Source organism: Cnephaeus nilssonii, assembly GCF_951640355.1.
Source record: "Cnephaeus nilssonii genome assembly, chromosome: 11".
Lineage (NCBI taxonomy): Eukaryota > Metazoa > Chordata > Mammalia > Chiroptera > Vespertilionidae > Cnephaeus > Cnephaeus nilssonii.
This window is the reverse complement of record NC_137082.1, coordinates 82,098,305-82,122,975: the sequence shown is the minus strand read 5'-3', so window position 1 is coordinate 82,122,975 and position 24,671 is coordinate 82,098,305. Positions and strand designations below refer to the sequence as shown.

The window sequence follows — 24,671 nt, the reverse complement described above, 5'->3', positions numbered from 1 at the left end:
TGATCGGGGGGCCTTCCTTTTTCCATGCCTTTCCCTAGTGGTCAGCACACATCATAGCAAGCAGTCCAACTCCTGAGGGGACACTGCATATTGGACTTTTATATACCATATTTTCCGGCGTATAAGACGACTTTTTAACTCAGGAAAATCTTCTCAAAAGTCGGGGGTCGTCTTATACGCCGGGTGTCGTCTTATAGGGCGGGTGCTGAAACTTCCGAGCCGGACTGGAGAATCTGCAGTCGCCGCATACGGTGGGGGGAGCTCAAAAAACGGCCGCACTCCATTCATTTCAATGGAGCCAGACGGAGACCTCAAGTGTCTCTGGTCGGCTCCTTTTTGTGCCACATACGGTCTCTATCCAGCTCCATTGAAATGAATGGAGTGCGGCCGGGTGCTCGCCGCATACGGCGGGGATGCGACTGCGGCCATTTTTGAGCTCCCCCCCACCGTATGCGGTGACCGTATGAAAGCAGCAAGGGCGCGCTGTACAAGTACGGTAGAAGAAAATCCACTCACCAGGATTCGTGGAAAGAAGTGACTTAACGTGGTCCAGATGACAAGGTGAGGGGGCGCCTCACCGGGAAGGTGTAAGTGAAGGGCGGAACAAGCTGCAGGCGTCCGGGATGCCCGGGGTATGGGAAAAAGAGATAGAGCTGTGCCCAGAAAAACACGCCTCTTTCATGCGTCTGGCCCGCCCTTGTATCCTATTACCGTACCTCCTCCTCTGCCTCTCAGATCTCGCTCCTGAGGACTGCAGTGAAGCGGTGTTGCTAACTTGCCAGGGACTTGCCCAGCACTTGCTCTCTCTCTATTGTTTGTTATCTTCCTCCTATCATCATCAGTTCCAGTTTGGTTGACAGCTTAGAAAACAAACAGCGTGGCAGCTCCCATGGGTTTATTGTCTTATCCTTCCTTTCAGCTTTAGAGTGAATTAGGAAAAGTTTAACCACTTGCACTGTTTTATGTTTACATGTTTGATGACTATCAGCCTTATGTTTATAAGTGACAGTTTTCCTGCTAAGTACCTGCATGTCATAAGCATTTGAATTAAAATTACCATATTGAAATCAAATCTGATGTTTTTTAAATTTTTATTTGGTGTGCGTTGGAAGACGGGTAGTCTTATATGGCGAGTATATCCCAAACTCTATATTTTAACTGGAAAAGTTTGGGGTCGTCTTCTACACCCAGTCGTCTTATACGCCAGAAAATACGGTATATAGATTTCCTAACATAGAGACTATAGGGGAGAATCAGTCAGCAACACAGATACTCCTCCTGTGTGTTTGGTACTGAGCTAATTGTGGAAGATAATACTGAAGATTTGATAAAAAGTTTTCAGAAAGTTAATAGTCTAGTTTGAGAGAGAAAGCCAACTTACATGAAAAAGCAGAAGACTTACCATATATACACTGAGTGGCCAGATTATTATGATCTTGGAACGCATAATCTGGCCTCTCAGTGTGTGTGTGTGTGTGTGTGTGTGTGTGTGTGTGTGTGTGTGTGTGTGTGTTAGAGGCCCGGTGCATGAATTCATCCATGGGTGGGGTCCTGCCAGCCTGGCCAGGGGGAGGGGACATGGGCGGTTGGCCGGCCTGCCTGCTGGTAGAACTCCTGGTCAAGGGGACAATTTGCATATTAACCTTTTATTATATAGGATATACACTGAGTGGCCAGATTATATGCATTCAGAGATCATAATAATCTGGCCACTCAATGTAATTGTGCTATTGGAGTACCAGAGAAGAGATGGGAATGGTCAGGAATAGTGGATGAAGGCTTCTTTAAAATCAGTACTGTTGAAGGGGACCCATTCCTTATGAGAGGGACTTTATATGGAATCAGGAATTTATAATGCAGTTTAGGTGGCATTTGGTAACCAGCAACCATTGTGAGAAATGTACAGTGTGGGGAAAAAGTAGGTTTACAGTGGTGAGTAACCGAAACATAGAGCTTATTCTTACATTATTAATTAATTATTATATTAATTTCCATACAAACAACTGTAAACCTTTCTTTTTACTTTTTAAAAAATATATATTTTCATTGATTTCAGAGAGGAAGGGAGAGATAGAAACATCAATGATGAGAGAGAATCATTGATTGCTGCCTCTTGCATGCCTCCCCTGGGGATTGAGCCTGCAACCCAGGCATGTATCCTTGACCGGAATCAAACCCGGGATCCTTTAGTCCACAGGCCGATGCTCTATCCACTAAGCCAAATCAGCTAGGGCTGTAAACCTACTTTCGCCTCACCGTCTACAATTTTAAATGGAGAGAGAATTGTTTCAGAGAGAGAGAGAGAGAGAGAGAGAGAAGGGAATAATTTGTCGAGTTCCTATTATGTGCCCCTTATTTAACTCCCTTAGCAAATCTGTATGGGGGTTGTTCCCATTTTGCAGATGAGGAAACTCAGATTGAAAGATTGGCTAACCCAAATCACACAATAATAACTAGTAGAATAAAGATAACAATTTTGGTCTTCTGGCATCATTTCAGAATATACCATATTGCTACATTGGGCTAAAATAATAAATGTTCTGATTATAAGTCTATGAGGAGGCAGTAACAAATGCCAAAAGCTTTTGTTAAAAAATAATTATTTATTGTTGAAAATATTACATATGTCCCCTTTTCCCCCCATTGACTCCCTCTAACCCTTCCCCCCGTCCACACACACCCCCCCCCCCCCATCCCCACCCCAGGCCTTCAGCACCCTATTGTTTGTGTCCATGGGTTATGCATTCAAGGTCTTTGGTTGATTATAAGTCCCCCTTTCTACCACCCTGGATAGTGGTATTTGCAGATATTTTTATCTTGAAGCTTTATTTTTTAAAAATTATCATTAACTTAAACTAACATCTTTATTGAAAAAGGGATAGAATTACATGACATTGGAATTGCTTAGGAATTGAGAATCTTTGGTTGTCAAACCCAGAGAGAAGTCTGTAGTGCCAATAGGGGAGGTGGTGGCAGAGGTCCTAGCGGACATGTGTTTGGACCCGGGACCTCCTATTCATAAGCTTTGTACAGACCTTCAGGCAAAAGTTTTAATCCTTCATATGATATACTTCATATCAAATATGATAGCTTCATATTGTGATAGCTTTTTTTGTACTGATATATGTGAAAAAGTCACTAATTTATATTATGTGACAGAAGGTTCAAAATTTTGTGTATCACATGCCACCATTCAGGTGAAAATGTTTTTTGTTTTTTTTTTGGAAAATGTTTTTTAAAACACACATAGACCATCTATGAAAGGACATGCAAGAGTTGGTTAACAGTGGTTTTCTCTAAATAGAAGAACCAGTGACAAAGAGACATGTTTTCATTGTATAAGGATGTTGTTCTACCTGTGAATTTACGTTACCTATTTTCAAAAAGTGAAAACATTTTTTTAAATTATAGGGCTAGCAATGAATACTAATAAAATGTGCAGCAGCCTTGATGGAAGTAAATTCTGTTTTGAATTTCTTTTTCATTTTGAACTTCTTGTATGACTTCTTTCAGACTTTTATGACTGACTATTCCCATTGAGGTTTTGTTCTCCTTCCTGAAGTGGTTTCTCATGTTTTCTATCCTGCCTGTAGTTAGGGAAAATGAGGCTGACAATCCCATGCCGAGCAGTGACTTGTACACATCTACAGTGTTTTGATGCTGCCCTTTATCTGCAAATGAATGAGAAGAAGCCCACCTGGATTTGTCCTGTGTGTGACAAAAAAGCTGCCTATGAAAGTCTAATTTTAGATGGGTAACTATTAGCTTTGTCTCCATTCAGTACAGCCTCATAGAAATTCTCTTCTAGCATAAAGTCAAGATGTTTGTGTGTTTTCTGCTTTATTATACTCAATCTTTTTTTAAAACCGTGGTTAACGGCTCTTTTATCTTTATGATTTCTGTTGGAGGCAAGAGGTAGAGTAGTTTCCTTTTCTTTTTGCTTCCCAATATAATATTTCATAGCCTGTCCTAAAGAGGGGAAAGCCCAGTTTCTAAGTGAGCTTATGTCTGACTGGAAGTTCGTTGATTTTATTGACCTTAAAGTACCAGCATTTTTGTTTCATTGATTTTTCTCTATTTCATTTGTGTGTTTTTTGTTTGTTTGTTTTTACCCATTTGTTTACTTTCACTTTAATTGTTCTTTTTTTATAGTTTTGTTTAGATAGAAGCTGAGCTTGTTGATTTGCATTCTCCTAATATAGAAAGATTAGTGCTATAAATTTTCCTCTAAGTACTGCTTTAGCAACATTTCACAAATTTTGTTGCATTTTTACTTTCATAAAGTTTAAAATACTTGTTAATTTGTTTTTATGTTTTTTTTTTGTCTCATGGGTTGTTTGTTAATTTTCAAATATATGAGGATTTTCCAGATATTTTTCTGATGATGATTTCAAATTTAACTTTATTTTGGTCATAGGACATAATTTGTATGCTTAGTTATTTAAAAAAAATTATTGAGACTTATATTGCTACTAGAGGCCCGGTGCACAAAATTTGTGCACGGGATGTGTGTGTGTGTCCCTCAGCCCACACCCTCTCCAATCGACTGCTGGCTCCCAACTGCTCACCTGCCTGCCAGCCTGATCACCCCCTAACCACTCCCCTGCCAGCCTGATCGATGCCTAACTGCTCCTCTGCTGGCCCGATTGCCCCTAACTGCTCTCCCCTGCTGACCTGGTTTCCTCCAACTGCCCTCCCCTGCAGGCCTGGTCCCCCTGAACTGCCCTCCCCTGCAGGCCTGGTTGTCCTAACTGCCCTCCCCTGCAGGTCTGGTCCCCCCCGCAACTGCCCTCCCCTGCAAGTCTGGTCCCCCTCAATTGCCCTCCCCTGCAGGCCTGGTCCCCCCCAACTGCCCTCCTCTGCCGGCCCGGTCACCCCTAACTTCCCTCCCCTGCAGGCCTGGTTCTTCCCAACTGCCCTCCCTTGCAGGCCTGGTCACTCCCAACTGCCCTCCTCTGCTGGCCTGATTGCCCACAACTGCCCTCCCCTGCTGGCCATCTTGTGTGTTGGAGTGATGGTCAGTTTGCATATTACTCTTTTATTAGATAGGCTTTCTTCTTCTTCCCCCCACCTCTATGATTCATTTTCCTTGATAATATAAGCTTATAAGTTAGATTTTGTATAATAACATTTCTGTTTGCTTATGTGTATTTTATATGTTGTGAAGGTTGTTCTTTACTGCAATTAATTTCTGTTTAGCCACTATTTTTTAGATGACTCAGTAAGTCATTTAACTCTTTTATGCCCTTTAAAGATCTAAAACATAGAAGGAAGGGGGTATAATAGTTGTCCTAAAGTCTAAAGTATTGAACTACCAAAACAAACAGACTGAAGTCAGTATTACTTTTGTCTCCAATGTAATAAGTACTTCTTTGTTATAATTTCACTTTTGAACAAGGCCACTGATTACATTTTTCTACTTAATTGGTTTATAGCCTTTTTATGGAAATTCTCAGTGACTGTTCTGATGTGGATGAGATCAAATTCCAAGAAGATGGCTCTTGGTGTCCAATGAGACCGAAGAAAGAAGCTATGAAAGTATCCAGCCAACCGTGCACAAAAATAGAAAGTATGTGTAGAATGGCAGCAGAGAGCAAAGCAGTGAGACTCTTGCAGCATTATCTTTATCGTTAACATTGGCCACTAGAACTTCATTTGAAGCTCTGTTTGCTAACTTTGTGTGTGTGTGTTAATCCTTACCCAAGGATATTTTTTTCCCATTGATTTTTAGAGAGAATGAAAGGGTTGAAGGGAGGGGGAGAGACAGAGAAACATCGATGTGAGAGAGACCACATCAATCAGTTGCCTTCCGCATGCACCCTGGTCAGGGCTGGGATCGAGCTTGCAACTGAGGTATGTGTCCTTGACTGGAATAGAACCTGCGACCTTCAGTCCGAGGGCCAACTCTCTACCCACTGAGCAACCAGCTAGACTATAATGGAAAATAAGTTTATCTTTTGATAACTTTATCTTTTGATCATATATTATATAGGTAATTTCCCCCAACTGATTTTTATTCATTCTTTAAGAAATGTGCCCAAGTTTATAAGTATACCATTCTTTTAACCAGCCTTTTTATAGTTATTTTTCATATGTAAAATAAATGAAAAATTATCTAAAATTATTTTAATATATGGTGTTTGTTACAAAATGAAGAGTTATAAATGACATTTCTATGGACAGTTTTTCAGAATTGTTTTTAGAGTACCTGTTGAGGTACCTGTGAATGATGAAGGAAAAGTTTCCCGCATCTTTGAGAAAAATAGTGATTTAGTTGATTACTTGCTGCTGCTTTTTCATTATCAACTAGCATTCATTTACTGCTAAACAGATTGCAGGGCACAATATACTTTCTATGAAATGGTGAGTGTATGAGACTATCATAATGGGCAGAAAGGAGAACCTAGGTGATAAGTAGACAGGCAGTTTATAAGAAAAATTTTAAATGTCTGAATAACAAGTGAGAAGTTTGGGGGTTTTTCATGGTGAAAATTTTTGTCAAGTTCTGGTGAAGAGCCTATGCATTCTTTGATATGAGCACCCTTGCTTTGCTAGAATAGAAAATTCTGATTCTGATTGAACACTGCAACAAGTCTGTGAAAACACAGTCAGTGACACCACGTATTCTTGTTCATGGCCGGAGATCAGCCCCCTAACTCCAGATGTCTGTCTATAAAACGACTGCTTACTTGCTGAGACACCGTGAGCAGCAGGATAGGTGCATATCCGTTGGTAGTACCAGGGAGAAAACTGTGAGCATGTTTGAGGCTTTTGGCTCTCTTTCAGGGCACAGAGCTCACTCTGTCTCTCCAGGTTAGTAATTTTACAGAGAGATGTCTGGAGTTAGGGAGTTGGTCTCTTTCCATGGGACAGAGTATGTAGCTTTCTGGCATGCTGCACAGTTAAGACTCCTGTGGCTAGAGTTTGTGTCACAACCTTAAATTTTTTTTTTTCTGTTCCCTACATGCAGGTTCAAGTGTCCTCAGTAAGCCTTGTTCAGTGACTGTAGCCAATGAGGCAAGCAAGAAGAAAGTGGATGTTATAGACCTAACAATAGAAAGCTCTTCTGATGAAGAGGAAGACCCTCCTGCCAAAAGGAAGTGCATCTTTATGTCAGAAACACAAAGCAGCCCAACCAAAGGGTTTGTTAATTTATAGTTTACTACAGTTTATTACACTTGGAACTAACTGTTACTGGGATAGGTTTGTAAATGTCTCTTTGATAGTTACATGATCATAGAATGCTATTTTAATTTGCCTTTGTTTAGTTGAAGTATTTTCAATATTTAAATGAAGAAAATATTCCCATCTTTGGGAAGTAAAAGTTGAAATCTTCTCATGTGTAAGTATTTCATATAAGTAGCAAATTTGGCATCACAGACCAACAGAAGGAAGCCTATGGAATATGGAATCTGACAAGTGTGGATTCCAAGTTTGATACCATTGCTTACTCATTCATGATGTATGATGAAACATTTAACTTGCTTGAGCTTCCTGTTTCTGTTCTTTACAATGGGGTTAGAAAATGCCTACCTCATGAGATTTTTTTTAAGATTTCAATAAGATAATGAGAGAACTTAGCCTCAGTGTCTGGCAAATGAGAAGGAATACAAATGAAAAACCAGGAAAACTTATTTTCCATTATAGTCTAGAAATTTTGTGAGTAGTTATTTTTTAAGAGGCATTGTTTTAGTAAAACTTACAGTTTTACAGAGCACCAAAAGTAAAAAGCATTCTGTCTACAGATAACCACTGTTAACATTTTGATAGTGATTCTTCTAACCTCTTCCTTGCATACCCTACTATAATCCTTAAATGCAATCATGTAGTATCTATCAGAAGAAACTGGCACCTTAATTTAAGACATTTAGAAAACCTCTGATATTTTTCTACATGAAAAGATAATTTTAAATATTATGTCCCTACCCTATTCCCTGGAAATTGAATGTGGTTTTGTCATTAATATGGAGGTATTCTAAAGATAGGAAACAAAAAATAGAGGTTAATAATGTATTTCTCTGGATTAAGGATCATTAGGAATTGTTTGCAAAATTATATTAATATATTTATGATTGTAAAGTGGGAGGGAGCACATGATGAATTTCAGGCTTTAGGATAATAATTCAAGTTAACCCATTTTTAGATATTTAAATCTGGACCAAATGTGATAAATTCAATGATCCAGTATACAGTCTAGAATACTAATATTCACTGTCTTGCAACATTCCAGCAAGTTACCTGTGTACTATGATATTATGAATAAGACTAAAAAATTTAAAAAATATATGTGTACACATTAATAATGCCTACATACATATGCCTGTGTATTTGCCAATTCTATGAAGAGGCAGTGACATGTCAAAAGCCTTTTTTTTTTTTTTAAGAATTCTTTATTGTTGAAAATATTACATATGTCCTCCTTTTTCCTCCATTGACTCCCTCCAGCCTGTCCCCACCCCAGGCCTTCAGCACCCTGCTGTGTGTGTCCATGGGTTATGCATTCAAGGTCTTTGGTTGATTACCTCCCACCCACGCACCCTCCCCCCACTTTCCTTCTGAGATTCTGCAGTCTGTTCCATGCTTCCATGTCTCTGGGTCCATTCTGTTCATCAGGTTTTTTTGTTACTTAGATTCCACATATGAGTGCGATCATGTGATACTTCTCTTTCTCTGACTGACTTATTTCACTTAGCATGATACTCTCCAGGTCTCTCCATGCTGTCTCAAAGGGTAAGAGCTTCTTTTTTTACTTCTGCATGGTATTCCATGGTATAAATGTATCACAGTTTTTTTATCCACTCATCTATTGATGGGCACTAGGGCTGTTTCCAGATCTTAGCTATTGTAAATTGTGCTGCTATGAACATAGAGGTGTATACATTCTTTCTGATGGGTGCTTCAGGTTTCTTAGGATATATTCCTAGAAGTGGGATCACTGGGTCAAATGGCAGATCCATATTTAATTTTTTGAGGAAACTGCATACTGGTTTTCATAATGGTTGCAGCAATCTGCATTCCCACCAGCAGTGTACTAGGGTTCCCTTTTCTCTACATCCTTGCCAGCACTTGTAATTTGTTTATTTGTTGATGGTAGCCATTCTGACAGGTGTGAGATGGTACCTCATTGTCGTTTTGATTTGCATCTCTCAGATGATTAGTGACTTTGAACATTTTTCATATGTCTCTTGGCCATCTATATGTCCTCTTTGGAGAAGTGTCTATTTAGGTCCTTTGCCCATTTTTAAATTGGATTGTTTGTCTACCCTTTGTTAAGTTGTATGAGTTCCTTATATATTTTGGATATTAATCCTTTATCAGATGTATCATTGCCAAATATGTTCTCCCATACAGTGGGCTCTCTTTTCATATTGTTGATGGTTTCTTTTGATGTGCAAAAGCTTTTTATTTTGATGTAGTCCCATTTGTTTATATTATCCTTAGTTTCTTTTGTCTTAAGAGATGTATCTGTAAACATAAACATATTGTCTGAGATTTTGCTGCATATGGTTTCTTCTAAGATTTTTATGGTTTCATGACTTACATTTAAGTCTTTTATCCATTTTGAGATTATTCTTGTGTCTGGTGTAAGTTGGTGGTCTAGTTTCATTTTTTTGCATGTATCTGTCTAATTTTCTCAACGCCATTTATTGAAGAGACTCTCTTGACTCCATTGTATGCTCTTGCCTCCTTTGTCAAATATTAATTGAGCGTAATAGGTCAATTTCTGGGTTCTCTGTTCTGTTCCATTGATCTACATGCATGTTCTTGTACCAGTACCAGGCTGTTGTGATTAAGGTGGCTTTGTAATCAAACTTGAAATCTGGTATTGTGATTCCTCCAACTTTGTTTTTCTTTCTCAAAATTGCTGCAGCTATTTGGGGTCTTTTTGGATTCCATATAAATTTTTGGAGTATTTGTTCTAGCTCTGTGAAATATGCTGTTGGTATTTTAATAGGAATTGCATTGAATCTGTAGATTGCCTTGGGTAGGATGGACATTTTAATGATGTTGATTCTGCCAGTCCATGAACATGGTATATTCTTCCACTTGTTTATATCTTCCATCTCTTTTTTCAACGTCCTGTAGTTTTCCGAGTACAGGTCTTTTGCCTCCTTGGAATCTTAATTTTTTAAAAATTTAATAAATCTTTATTGTTCAGATTATTACAATTGTTCCTCTTTTTCCCTCCATAGCTCCCCTCCACAGCTCCCCTCCACCCGGTTCCCTCCCCACCCTCTGCCCTTACCCTGCCCCCGACCACTGTCCTCATCCATAGGTATACGATTTTTGTCCAGTCTCTTCCCGCATCCCCCACACCCCTTTCCCCCTGAGAATTGTCAGTCCACTTCCTTTATATGCCCCTGATTCTATTATATTCACCAGTTTATTCTGTTCATCAGATTTTTTTATTCACTTGAATTTTAGATTCCCTTGTTGATAGATATGTATTTGTTGTTCATAATTTTTATCTTTACCTTTTTCTTCTTATTAAAGAACTAGAGGCCTGGTGCACGAAATTCGTGCACAGGAGAGGTCCCTCAGCCTGGCCTGCACCCTCTCCAATCTAGGACCCCTCAAGGGACATTCCTCTTGCAATCCGGGACTGCTGACTCCTAACCGCTCACCTGCCTGCCTGCCTGCCTGATCACCCCTAACTGCTCTCCCCTGCTGGCCTGATTGCCCCTAACCCATTCTCCCCTGCCATCCTGATCACCTCTAACCACTCTCCCCTGCCGGCCTGATTTCCCCTAACCGCTTCTGCCAGCCAGCCTGATCACCCCTTAACCACTCCGCTGCCAGCCTGATTGATGCCTAACTGCTCCCCAGCCAGCCTGTTTGCCCCCAACTTCCCTCCTCTGCCAGCCAGGTCACCCCTAACTGCCCTCCCCTGCAGGGTTGATTGCCTCCAACTGCCCTCCATTGCAGGCCTGGTGCCTCCCAACTGCCCTCCCCTGCTAGCCATCTTGTGGTGACCATCTTGTGTCCACATGGGGGCAGGATCTTTGACCACATGGGGGCAGCTATATTGTGTGTTGCAGTGATGGTCAATCTGCATATTACTCTTTTATTAGATAGGATACCTTTCAGCATTTCATATAATACTGGTTTGGTGGTGATGAACTCCTTTAGCTTTTTCTTATCTGTGAAGCTCTTTATCTGCCCTTCAGTTCTGAATGATAGCTTTGCTGGGTAGAGTAATCTTGGTTGTAGGTTCTTGCTATTCATCACTTTGAATATTTCTTGCCACTCCCGTCTGGCCTGCATAGTTTCTGTTGAGAAATCAGCTGACAGTCGTAAGGGTGCTCCCTTGTAGGTAACTAACTGTTTTTCTCTTGCTGCTTTTAATATTCTCTCTTTGTCTTTTGCTCTTGGCATTTTAATTGTGATGTGTCTTGGTGTGGTCCTCTTTGGATTCCTTTTGTTTGGGGTTCTGTACGCTTCCTGGACTTGTAAGTCTATTTCTTTCACCAGGTGGGGTAATTTTTGGTCATTATTTCTTCAAATAGGTTTTCAGTATCATGCTCTCTCTCTTCTTCTGGCACCCCCATAATCCTGATGTTGGTACGCTTGAAGTTGTCCCAGAGGCTCCTTACACTATCTTCATATTTTTGGATTCTTTTTTCATTTTGCTTTTCCAATTGAGTGTTTTTTGCTTCTTTGTATTTCAAATCTTTGACTTGATTCTTGCGATCCTCTAGTCTGCTGTTAGATCTCTGTATAATATTTTTTATTTTAGTCAGTGTATGCTTAATTTCTAGTTAGTCCTTTTTCATATCCTCTAGGGTCTCGCTAAATTTATTGGCCTTTTCTAGAAAATTCTTGAAAAACCTTATAACCGTGGTTTTGAACTCTATATCCAGGCATTTGTTTTCCTCCATTTCTTTCATTTGTGACCTGTTTCTTTGTCTCCACATTTTGGCTGCTTCCCTGAGTTGATAGAGTGGCTTTGTGTGCTAGGTGTTCTATAGGGCCCAGTGGCTCAGCCTCCCCAGTTACCTGAGGTGTACACTCTTGGTGCACTCCTTTGTGGACTGTGTGCACAGTCTTGTTGTAGTTAAGCTTTGATTGTTGTTGGTATCACTGGGAGGAATTGACCTCTAGGCCACTTGGCTGTGAGGATCAGCTGTGTCTACGCTGGGAGAACTTCTGTGCTGGAGACACCCTTATGAGACAAGACTTGCAAAAGCCTCTGTGCTCAGCTTGGATGGGGCGGAGTCTCAGGGTGGAACAGACAGCCCTGCCCTAATAGGCCCCTGTGTGTCAGTGTCCCATGGTAATCGCTGCAAGCACCTCTGAGAGAAAGCCGCTCTCGAGTTCCGCCTGCAGCCAGACAGTCCAGTTTCTCCCTGAATGAATCTGGGTCCCCAGAGTCTCGCCCAGAACTGGAGTTCAGTGCAGTCGGGATCTTTTGTCTCCCTCCCGCTTGAGAAAGCCAGCCGCGTACTCAGTTGCCAGTCCTCTCCGCGCGTGTATCTCGGTACCTCTGCCTCCTGCAGCTCCTCTGAGTCTCAGTGTGTTTTTCTCTTTCCTTCTAGTTGCAGAATTTCCACTCACCCAGCCTTCCTGTGGTTCTGGATGATGTTCGTTTGGTCTTTTAGTTGTAGTTTTGAAATTGTTCTGCGAGGCAGCAGCTTAGGTGTTTACCTATGCCGCCATCTTGGTTTCTCTCGGTATCTTAATTATTTTGTTGCAATGGTAAATGCGATTGTTTGTTTAGCTTCTCTTTCTGAGAATTAATTATTGGTGTATAAAACAGCCATCAATTTTTGGGTGTTGATTTTGTATCCTGCTACATTGCCAAATTCATTTATTAAATCTATTAGTTTCTTGGTGGACTCTTTAGGGTTTTCTATGTACATTATTATATCATCTGCAAATAATGAGAGTTTTACTTCCTCCTTTCCAATTTGGATGCCTTTTATTTCTTCTTCTTGTCTAATCACTGTAGCTAGGACTTCCAGTACTATGTTGAATAAGAGTGGTGAAAGCAGACATCCCTCTCTTGTTCCTGTTCTTAGGGGAAATGCTTTTAGTTTTTGCCCATTGAGTGTGATATTGGCTGTAGGTTTGTCATATATGGCCTTTATCATGTTGATATATGTTCTCTCTATTGCCACTTTGCTGAGAGTTTCTATCAAAAACGGGTGTTGGATTTTGTCGAATGCTTTTTCTGCATCTATTGATATGATCATGTGATTTTTGTCTTTCAATTTGTTTATGTGTTGTATCATGTTTGTTGATTTGCAAATATTGTACCAGCCTTATATCCCCGAAATAAATCCCACTTGATCATGGTGTATGTTCTTTTTAATATATTGCTGGATATGATTTGCTAATATTTTGTTGAGGATTTTTGCATCTATATTCATCAGGGGTATTGGTCTGTAATTCTCTTTCTTTGTGGTGTCTTTATCTGGTGTTGGAATTAGGATAATTCTGGCCTCATAAAAAGAGTTTGGAAATGTTCCTTCCTCTCGAATTTTCTGAAATAGTTTGACGAGTATAGGTATTAGTTCTTCTTTGAATGTTTGGTAAAACTCCCCTGTGAAGCCCTCTGGACCTGGGCTTTTGTTTTCTCGGAGTTTCTTGATTACTGCTTCTATTTCATCAGTTGTTATTGGCCTATTCAGGTTTTCTGGTTCTTCCTGATTCAGTTTTGGGAGATTATATTTTTCTAGGAACTTGTCTATATCATCCACATTGCCCAGCTTGTTGCCATATAGTTGTTCATAGTATTTTCTTTCAATCTTTTGTATTTCTGTGGTGTCAGTGTTTAGTTCTCCATTTTCGTTCCTGATTTTATTTTTTTGGGTCCTCTCTTTTTGTTTCTTGATGAGTCTGGTTAACGGTTTATCGATTTTGTTTATTCTTTCAAAGAACCAGCTCTTGGTTTTATTGATTTTTTTGTATTGCTTTTTAGTCTCTATGTTATTTATTTGTGCTCTTAATTTTTATTATTTCCTTCCTTCAATTTGTTCTCTTTCTAGTTCTTTAATTTGTAGGGTTAAATAGTGTATTACTGCTTTTTCTTGTTTTTTGAGGTAGGCCTGTAGTGCTATGAACTTCCCTCTCAGGACTGCTTTTGCTGTGTCCCAGAGCTTTTGGGTTGTTGTGTGTTCATTTTCATTTGTTTCTAGGAAGTTTTTGATTTCTTTCTTGATCTCGTTGGTAACCCATTCATTGTTTAATAACATGCTATTTAGCCTCCATATGTTTGAATGTTTTGGGGTATTGTTACTGTAGCTGATTTCTAATTTCATTCCACTGTGATCTGAGAAGATGCTTGATAGTATTTCAATCTTTTTGAACTTGTTAGAGACTTGTTTTGTGTCCTAACATATGGTCTATCTTTGTGAATGATCCATGTGCACTTGAGAATAATGTGTATTTAGCTACGTTGGACTGAAATCTTCTATAAATGCCAGTTAAATCCATCTGATCCCGTATGTCCTTTAGAGTCTGTTTCCTTATTAAGTTTTTGTTTGGAAGATCTATCCAGTGAAGTCAGAGCGTTGTTAAAGTCCCTTACTATGACTATATTGTTGTGGATCTCTCCATTAAAGTTCTCTAGAAGTTTTTTTATATATTTAGGTGCTGCTGTATTGGGTGCATATATGTTTACTGGGCTTATAGCCTCTTGCTGGATCTATCCCTTTAGTATTATGTTCTTACCTTTGTTGTCTCTTGTGATAGCCTTCATTTTAAAGTCTGTTTTGTTGGATATGAGCATTTATAGCCTCTTGCTGGATCTATCCCTTTAGTATTATGTTCTTACCTTTGTTGTCTCTTGTGATAGCCTTCATTTTAAAGTCTGTTTTGTTGGATATGAGCATTGTGACCATAGTTCTACCTTAAATTTCTATCCATTTTATTTTCTTCATCTTTGTTATGGTCCCTTCCAGCTACAGAATTCTGAGCTGCTCATGAAACTTACAGTTTTCTAACAGCACTGTGGGATGCTAACCTAATGTCCCATGTCCCAGCCACTTCCCCTTTATTTAATAAAGTTTTATTTTTCAAAATGTACAGTTGGTGGGACCTGTTTCTGAATCTTAATAGCAGCTGGGGGTGGGGGGTCCCCATCCTTGGTATTTCTAGTGTAAATTACTTGAACTTTGTGCTTTGAAAACAACTTAATAAATATTTTACTGGGGAGCTCCCGAAGGGCTGCCCTGGCCAGGGAACTGCCAATGCTCAGTCTTCATAGACAACAGCTGGGCTTATGAGCTTATAGTTGAGAACTTGCAGTTTATCATATGTATTTTTGTCAAGACTAGATTATATGCTTGTCCCAAACTTTGCCTTTGGACCAGTTCTTTTTGGCCTTGCCCCCAGATTGTTCACTGGGTCTTTGTCTTTCTTGGCTGATGGCACCTTTCTTACCATCCTTGGGTGACATCACGGAGCTCAGAGAGCAGCTGCTACCACTACAGCCTTACTGACATGTTGTACAAAAAGCTGGCCACCATCAGCCCATAATATTGCTTAGTTTCTTCTGTACATTAAAGATGTTTTTCTTCTGAAGTTCTGTTTACCCTGAGCAAAGAAAAAATGAGGGGTAAATAGGAAAAGTCAAAATTATCTCTCTTTATTCCTGAACTTTAAAAAAAATATTTATACTGCTTCTTAAAATAATAGTTAAAATTATATATACATATTATGTATATGTATAACACCATTTATAAAGTGTTTAAGTGTGTTTAATTTCAAACTCATAACCCCCTTTAGATAGATTGTATCATAGTAGGCAACATTTTATTTCTGGCTATTATATCTTACACTAGAGGCCCGGTGCACGAAATTCGTGCACAGGGGGCCCTCAGCCCAACCTGCACCCTCTACAATCCAGGAGCTCTCAGCGGATGTCCTACTGATGGCTTAGGTCCACTCCCCGTGGTTCTCTGCTTTCTGCGGGCCTGGCGGTTTCGCTGAAGCCATGGAGATGAAGCCCCCATGCCCTGCTCTCCGCTTTCTGCCGGCCTCCCCATGCGCCATGTGAAGGAAGCCCCAATGCCCTGCAGTGTGCTCTGTCTGCCAGGCCTGGGGGCTTTGAGAACACCGATACACTAAGGAAGCCCCCATGCCCTGCTGTCCAGGCTCTGTTTGCAGGGCCTGGGCTTCCCTGCTGCCGCGGAAGCCGCCATGCCCTGCTCTCTGGGCACTGTCTGCAGGGCCTGGGCCTTCCCCGCTGCTGCGGAAGCCATCATGCCCTACTGTCCTGGCCTGGCTCTGTTTGCAGGGCCTGGGGCTTCTCCGCTGCCACGGAAGCCGCCATGCCCTGCTGTCCTGGCCTGGCTCTGTTTGCAGGGCCTGGGGCTTCCCCGCTGCCAGGGAAGCCGCCATGCCCTGATGTCCTGGCTCTGATTGCCGTGTCTGGGGGCGGATCAAAAACCCCTCCGGAGGTGGATCCAGCTTCGCTGCTCCTGTCAAGGCTGGTCACTCCAGCAGCAGAGCTGAGCGGACTGGGCGCCGCCATCTTGATCTTCTCAACGGCCAGATAGGCCACCCTGAGTCCTGCCCCCCAGCCTCCCGCCGGCCCAATTGTGGGCATAGCGGAGTGATCCTTATTTGCATAGTACCCTTTTATTAGGTAGGATCTTGAGTAGTCATCTTTTTAAATTTCTGATTGCTGCCTATTGTCATCAGGTTGGCAGGCTTTAGGATTGGCTTTCTTTGCTTAGGTGATCCCCAGATAAGAGTGTAAATAATTGATCTAGTTGGTTTGGCTTAGTAGATAGAGCATCAGCCTGCGGACTGAAGGATCCTAGGTTCGATTCCAGTCAAGGGCATATGCCCGAGTTGTGGGCTCAAACCCCAGTAAGGGGTATGCAGGAGGCAGCTGATCAGTGATTCTCATCATTCATGTTTCTATCTCTCTCCCCCTCTCCCTTTCTCTCTGAAATCAATAAAAAAATATTTTTTTAAAAAGAGTGCTAATAATTAATACAACTCAAGTTAGAATGAAGAAATTCTGGTTGAACTATAGTAAGTAGCGTCTCTCATAAATTGCCCTGATTTAAATAAAATCTTAGGAGTCCTTTATTTCTAAATTTTAAAAATTGAATTTATTGGGGTGACAATAACTTTATTGCAAAACCATACATGTTACAATTGTATAGCTCAATGGATCATTATCATTGCCCCAAGCAAAGTCTCTGTCCCTAGTTTCCCCCTCTTTACCCACCTCCACTACCCCCCCACTCCTTTTCCCCTCTATCACCACACTGCTGTCTGTGTCTGTGTGTTAAGCCCTTCACCTTCTTTCATCCAATCCCATCCCCTCTGACAGCTGTCAGTCTGTGCCATGTATCCATGCCTTTGTTTCTATTTTGTTGTCAGTTTATTTTGTTCATTAGATTCTATATGTAAGTGTGATCATATGGTATTTGTCTTCCTGTGACTGCTTTATTTCAGTTAGCATAATAATCTTTAGGTCCAACTATGCTGTCAAAAAAAAACATGTGATTTTTCCCCCCCCCTTTTTTTTTTTACCTCTGAGTAATATTCATTGTGTAAATGTATCACAGCTTTTTTATCCACTCATCTACTGATGGGCATTTGAGCTGTTTCCAGATCTTGGGTTTGTGAATAATACTGCTACAAACATAGGGGTGAATACTAGTATATTCTTTTGAATTAATGTTTGGGGATTCTTAGGATATATTCTTCTTTTTTTTTTTTATAGATAAGAATACTAATATCCACATATGTTACCTACATTAATAAAAGCATATGCAAAGTGTATTTCTACTTGTCGATGAACATTTTATGTATTACTTGAGCACTGTACATTATGTTTTAATGCTGACTTGCTCTTATATCACAGCTGCTGAGAGCCCATATACATTCATGTTAAAATGTAGACTGTTAATGAAAGAGGAGAGTAGAGTGTAGTGCTGTGTAGTGAGTAGCTGCCATATAGTTGTGCTGAAACTTAGTGAATTTACAACTGAGAATGCGCAGTAGTACAGCCCTTCTGTCCTGTGAACTAACAGCCAGATTGTTTGTAATTTCCCATGCTATTTAAAACAGGGTTCTCATGTATCAGCCGTCTTCTGTAAGGGTGCCCAGTGTGACTTCGGTTGATCCTGCTGCTATTCCGCCTTCATTAACAGACTACTCAGTACCATTCCACCACACGCCAATATCAAGCATGTCATCAGATTTGCCAGGTATGTGAAGTTATTTTTTGTTTGTTTGTTTCTTATTAAGTCTTATCATTTATTTTTAATCTTAACCTTGGAGCAAATAGAGTTTTAAAAATTTAAATAGAAATGCTAAGGAAATTTGAAACTTCATATAAAGGTAATGTCTGTTTTAATATATCATATTCATTTCCTATCATTTTAACTACAGAGCAATCTATAGATTCCTAATAATAGGAAAGATAGTAGGATAGTAGGAAATGTTTATAAATTTTATTTTCCTTCAGAGAATATTTGTACTCAGAGGTTTTCCTTGGTTTATTTATTATGCAAGCTTATAGGTTAGGGAGAGAGTATTTTCTCATACTCTTCTTGGTAGTCCATCACAACTTGGGGTGTTGCCAACAGCTTTACCTTGTGATTCCCCCCTCCGCCCCTGTAAAAATAGGATCTACCAGCTGTCTCCCTAGAGCACTACTTAATATCTGATGACATATTTTATATATATATTAACTCGACATTTAAAAATTCAAGGTTACTTGCATTATCTTAGTACCAAGAACTGTGCAACCAAGGCCATAATATACATATTATACATTTAAACTCCGCCCTTTTCCCCTCTCTGTATAGCCAGTGTTTTACATATATTTTTGGTCTATCAAATGTGAGCAAGTTAGAACCAGTACCTCTTAATATTCATGACTTCCCTTCTTTCTAAAGGGTGCTTTTAGTGGAATACAATTCCTTCTTCCAATTAATTAATTTTCCCTACCAGATTTCTGAAGTTAACTTTAACCCACTTAGAGAGGTCTTTATTATAAGAACAATATAAATTCTATTGAACAAAATTTGTGTTGTTTGAAACAGTTGATGGCTTTGTTATCTGGCCAATTCAAATAAAATTTAATGGAAAAGAATAGATAAAAATACTATCCATCAAAAAATTGTAAATACCTTTTCTTAAATATGTTTAGTCCATACGTATTTTGGGAATTGACATTTAAATATGTTTAGTTCATGTGTGCTTTGGGAATTGATATTTTAAAAAATTGTTTGCAAACGCAGCCATGACCAGTTATAAAGTATTTTTTTTGTATCCAAAGCTCGATGCTAAGGTATAGGTGAGGTTTCATGGTTCATAAGAAATACACTCAGAGTCTTAATTTCTAACTGCTATGTTTTGCTCTAACCTTGGCTAGTTTTAAGTAAAGTTGAAGAGTATCCACATGTCATCTTAGTATATGTTATAAACAAATATTTTTTAAGGATTTGTTTCCTAAAGACTTTGAATTAAAAATTGATCTGGAAAAAAAGATGATAAACTTTCCATTTACTAAAGTGATTCTGGCCAGTTAGCAGTAGAATAGACACAATTTACAAATCACTTGCTCTGTTTTCAAATTATATGATTATGAATGAATTTTTAACTTTAGAGAATTTACAGTTTTTCAAAATTTGGGCATAAATTGAGACTTTTATAAAATATGAAGAGTTGAGAAAAATGCAGTAAAACATGTTAACTGTATATTACATAAAATACACTTCAAGCCTGGTATTAAGGAACTAAGACTAATATTCAGTCCAATATAAACCAATATGGTAATACTGGTTATTAAAATATTGAAATGCTTTCTACAAGTTGATAAACTGAATAGAATAGGGTCTATTGTACTTACAAGAATTAACAGTTTTATCATCATCTGTGAATCATGTAGCAGTCACTACATCTAAATAGCTTAGTTTTTACTTTGGCTTTATTGTTAATGTGCTCTTTTGTAATTAGTAGTTAATTTGCTTTTATTTTTTGTGCATAATTTTTATGTAATTAGTCATACTATACAGAGTTGATATTTACAAATTTAATAATTTATAATAAAATATTAAATAGAACACCAAGAATAGAGAGATGACAACGTTTTAATACATTTCTTAACATTCTTTTTAAACATCATAAACATGAATCTTCTGAATCTGCAGGGGAACAAAGAAGAAATGATATTAATAATGAACTGCAGCTTGGAACATCTTCTGATACTGTGCAACAGTGAATTCAAAATAAAACATAATTTGTATTTATGGAATGGAAAACAGCTTGATTATTTCAAGAAAAAAATGACTGCCTTATTATTATTAGTGACATATTGTCAGGTGTGAATGGTGCTCAAAAGTTGTGTCATTAAAATTTGGAAGTGCTAAACATTTACATATTTAATCATGTAGCAACCATGTTTTGTTCAAGTTCATGGCTCAAGTAAGGAAGATGTTATTAGTAAGACGTAGAGTCAGTTTTACATAAAGTCACATTGAAAATCTAAAAGCAACAATTTTAACAGTGTTAATAGAACAAACATTTAGAATGTACCATCAGAATTTTTAACCTGCTTTTTAGTTAAAAATAATTGAGCACATTTTCAACCTTGAAATGCTTAGGAGGGCATAATTATATATCAATATAACCTGTTGTTTCAATTGAAACTTATGGTGAAATAAGAAAACAGCATTTTGCTAAGTTTATAAAATAAGGAAGTAACATTAATCACTTATTTATGAAACTTCAACTATTTCATATGAGCTTTAATAATCTACTTAAAATATAAAATGTAAGACTTTGATAATAAAGTTTATTGGAAGGAATAATATCTGAAATACTATATCAAATTTTAGAGATGGTGTTTGAGAAAAAGTTTCACTGAGAAATATTTATATTAGAACATTATTGGATTTTTGTATAGACAGCATCTGTATAATGCAGGGGAGACAGCCTAGAATTTCAACCAAGAGTTTAGAAAAATGTGTAGGTATTTTACTATCTATAATAATGAAAGTGTAACATGCTAATTAGACTGGACATCCTTCCGGATGTCTTTCCTTGTGGACAAAGCTGCGGCAGGGGGGGCTGGAGAGGGGCCCTGAGGCAGATATGGCAGAGGCCCCTGGCCACAGCGGTGGGCAGGGGCTGGGGCCAAGGCTCTTGCACGAATTTCGTGCATGGTCTCTAGTGCATTATATAAGACACCATATTCATTGATCTGTGGATGAGGTGTCAAAAGATACAGATCAAGTGAATCTCTTAAATCACATGAAACAGTAAAGAATTACAATACATCCAAGAGCTGAAATAATGAAAATAGGAAGTCTCTGCACCTCAGTGGACAGCCTTCGGTTCTGGAGCTGTAAAAAAAAAAACAGTCTGAAAATTACAAGTCTGTGTGTTTGTTTATGTTGAAGTTATGAAATGGGACTAGTTAAACATTTAAAAAATGAGCATTTTTGGGTGATTGGCTTCAATACAAATCTTCCAACTGAGATAGCAGTACTTTCTTAGCTTTTTAAAAGTGTTTGTTATTCAAGTGGACTGAGTGATTAAAAAAACATTAAAAGTAATTGAACATATAAAATCCTACATAATAAAAGCCTACTATGCTAAGTATCCAGTCAGCCATTCAACCAATCAAAGTGTAATATGCTAATGATATGCTAAGGCTGCTCAACCGCTCGCTATGATGTGCACCGAACACTGGGGCAGACAGTTGGCCGGTTAACCAGTCACGATGATGTGCACTGACCACCAGGGGGCAGATGCTCCAACCGGTAGGTTAGTTTGCTGCTGGGGTCAGGCCAATCGGGACTTAACGAGACTGGCTGGACACTCTCTGGAGCCCTCCTGCAGTCCCTCCCCAGCTGGCCAACCTCCCGCAGCCCTCCCTTGCCCCAATCGTGCACCAGTGGGGTCCCTTGGTCTGATCTGCACCCTCTTGCAATCCGGGCTGAGGGACCTCCTCCCCTTGAGTGCACGAATTTTGTGCACCGGCCTCTAGTCCTGTATAATAAAAGAGTAATATGCAAATTGACAGCACCTCTGTTACACCACAAGCCATGCCCACCAGACACACCCACCAGCCAATCAGGTGTGAGTATGCAAATTAACCCAACCAAGATGGCTGCAGCCACAGAGTGTGCAGGAGGGAGCTTGGGTTTCCTCGGCAATGAAGGAAGCCAAGCTTTCTGCACACTCTGGCCGGCCTAGGCCTCCACTCCAGGCTACAAAGTTTCAATTGTAGAAGATCAATAAATCCCAGATACCAGGGCCTCCCACTTGGGTCGTCGGGGGGCGTGGCTGGCCTGCAAACCACCACAGGCCCCTCACCCAGGCTGTCCCACACCCCAAGGGAACCCCCACCCTGATCCGGGACACCTTTCAGGGCAAACCAGCTGGCCCCCATCCATACACCAGGCCCCTATCCCAGTGGTCAGCAAACTGTGGCTTGCAAGCCACATGCAGCTCTTTGGCCCCTTGAGTTTGTGGTTTGCATGCTGCGGTTTGCCGACACCACTGCTCTAAGGTATCACCCAAATCATTGTCCTAAAGCAGTGGTCAGCAAACCACGGCTCGCGAGCCACAAACTCATGGGGCCAAAGAGCCGCATGTGGCTTGTGAGCCGCAGTTTGCTGACCACTGCTCTACCCTATCTAATAAAAGAGTAACATGCAAATTTACCATCACTCTAACACACAAGATGGCTGCCCCCATGTGGTCAAAGATCCTGCCCCCATGTGGACACAAGATAGCCACCACAAGATGGCCTGCAGGAGAGGACAGTTGGGAGGGACTAGGCCTGTAAGGGATGGCAGTTGGGGGTGATCAAACCTGCAGGGAAGGGCAGTTAGGGGTGGCCAGGCCGGCAGAGAGGGAAGTTGGGGGTGACCGGGCCTGCAGGGAAGGGCAGTTGGGGGGGACCCAGGCCTGCAGGGGAGGGCAGTTAGGGGCCAACAGGCTGGCAGGGGAGTAGTTAGGCATCAATCAGGCTGGCAGGGGAGTGGTTAGGGGGTGATCAGGCTGGCAGGCAGAAGCGGTTAGGGGCAATCAGGAAGGCAGGCAGGCAAGCAGTTGGGAGCCAGCAGTCCTGGATTGTGAGAGGGATGTCCCAGATTGGATAGGGTGCAGGCTGGGCTGAGGGACACCCCTCCTCCCCCCGAGCACGAATTTTGTGCACCGGGCCTCTAGCTTAAACTATAAAAGCCGAAGTTATAAAAAGAAAATTGTTACACCATTTGAAGCAAAATAAAATGAATAAAATTAAACCAATTAATTAAATGACACACCAATAAAGTATTTTTGTGACTCAGTCAATAATGGAGATGTTGAATATATAAAACTCATGGAAGGTATAAGGGTTAGACCTATTTTGAATTGGTGTGCAACAGAAGCAGAGAAAGGATTTACTGAACAAGATCATTAATGTGAAAAGAAACTGCTTATGGAGAAATACCGCCTACTGAAGTTGGAAACATTTGTTGTGATTCTCTTTGTCCATTGTTGGCTCAAACCCTGCTGTGTCATATAGGTAGTGATAGACATACAAAATGAAAAATCATATCAATAATTTTTTACATGATTTATAAATGGAATGGTTTCTTTCAAATGATTGGTGCTATAGTTTCTATTACTTGATAAGCATTGTAAGCATAGCTTATTTAGAGATTATAAGGGACTAAATATACTTAAAATTTTTGAGTTATAAATTACTCATTCTGCTTATTAAATATTTTAAAGATAATTTCCACTAATATTCTCTATTTTGAGTAACAGTCTAGTATCAGATTTTACTCTGAATGATTGTTATTTAAGGTAACATTGAATGCCAGCAAATAAAAATGTATAAAATTGAATAGAAGTTGACCTGTCTTAGTGACCTATACTTAGTATCTTTATTTGTTGTTGTTTTGTTTTTTTTGTTTTTGTTTTTTAATGTTTTGAAATTTAGTCAAACAGGGACTCTAGGGGAACTGACTTAGAAGTTTATTGATAGACTTTTCAGGCCTGAAATTTTAAATTATTTATTGTTATAACTCTAATGCTTTGAAATTGTGTACTTAACACCCTTTTCCACATTCCTGTTTCTAAAGCTTAGTTGGAGAATCTCACATCTTTGGTTTAGAAAATTGCATTGGCTTATAACCTAGTACGCCTTGATAAGATTTAGCTTGTTAGTGAGCAGAAATTACCGAGGCTTGCTTTGTGCAGAGCAAGGAACTGGATTGATCCCTGGATGAGGTACTGCTTTTGATGTGGGAATAGGGGGACCGAGAGCGCTTCATGAAATAGACATCTGTTTAAGAAGTGGTATTTTAGATGAAGTTCAATGTGATGTATTTCTAAAAAATAAATGTGAAGTATCTTAAGAGCTTAAGTATGTTTTTTTAATGGTTCGTATCAGATCATTATCTCATCCGTTTTGTTGCTTCTCGTTCTGTTAAGTGATGAAGCGAAGAAATGTTTGCTTTGATTAGTCCTTCTTCCTTTAAGTCTCTGGGAAGTGATTTTTCCAGATGTTTTGTCAGGGAATATGTTCATTTTGGAGTTTTATACACATTAAATAGCACTGCTTCTGGTGTAGAACGTGCCTATCATGGAATGGTAAACAGTTAACCCCAAATGTTTTCTGGCTTGTGATAAATATAAAATGATTTTGGGAAATAATTCTTGTCTCCAAAATATGAGACAACTATTAACAAAGCATTTTT

At 39.7% G+C, this 24,671-nt stretch overlaps 1 protein-coding gene and 1 long non-coding RNA gene across 7 annotated transcripts in view; one reads left to right on the top strand and one right to left on the bottom strand.

Moving 5' to 3' along the window:
- Nucleotides 1-24,671, top strand: part of PIAS2 (protein inhibitor of activated STAT 2) — a 78,050-nt gene that overhangs the window by 41,936 nt on the left and 11,443 nt on the right. For 5 of the 6 annotated variants that reach the window (XM_079785087.1, XM_079785088.1, XM_079785084.1 and 2 more), the window contains exons 9-12: nucleotides 3,594-3,754; nucleotides 5,436-5,569; nucleotides 6,971-7,142; nucleotides 18,034-18,173. In XM_079785087.1, coding sequence (XP_079641213.1) covers nucleotides 3,594-3,754; nucleotides 5,436-5,569; nucleotides 6,971-7,142; nucleotides 18,034-18,173 — 607 coding nt within the window. Of the gene's footprint in view, nucleotides 1-3,593; nucleotides 3,755-5,435; nucleotides 5,570-6,970; nucleotides 7,143-18,033; nucleotides 18,174-20,123; nucleotide 24,671 lie in introns of those variants that run through there. The other variant, XM_079785089.1, reaches the window with a different exon arrangement.
- LOC307107681 lies at nucleotides 10,197-18,025 on the bottom strand. The gene is made up of 2 exons (XR_013814247.1): nucleotides 14,777-18,025; nucleotides 10,197-14,673 (listed from the first exon to the last, which is right to left on the bottom strand). It is a non-coding gene; the product is annotated as an uncharacterized lncRNA (long non-coding RNA).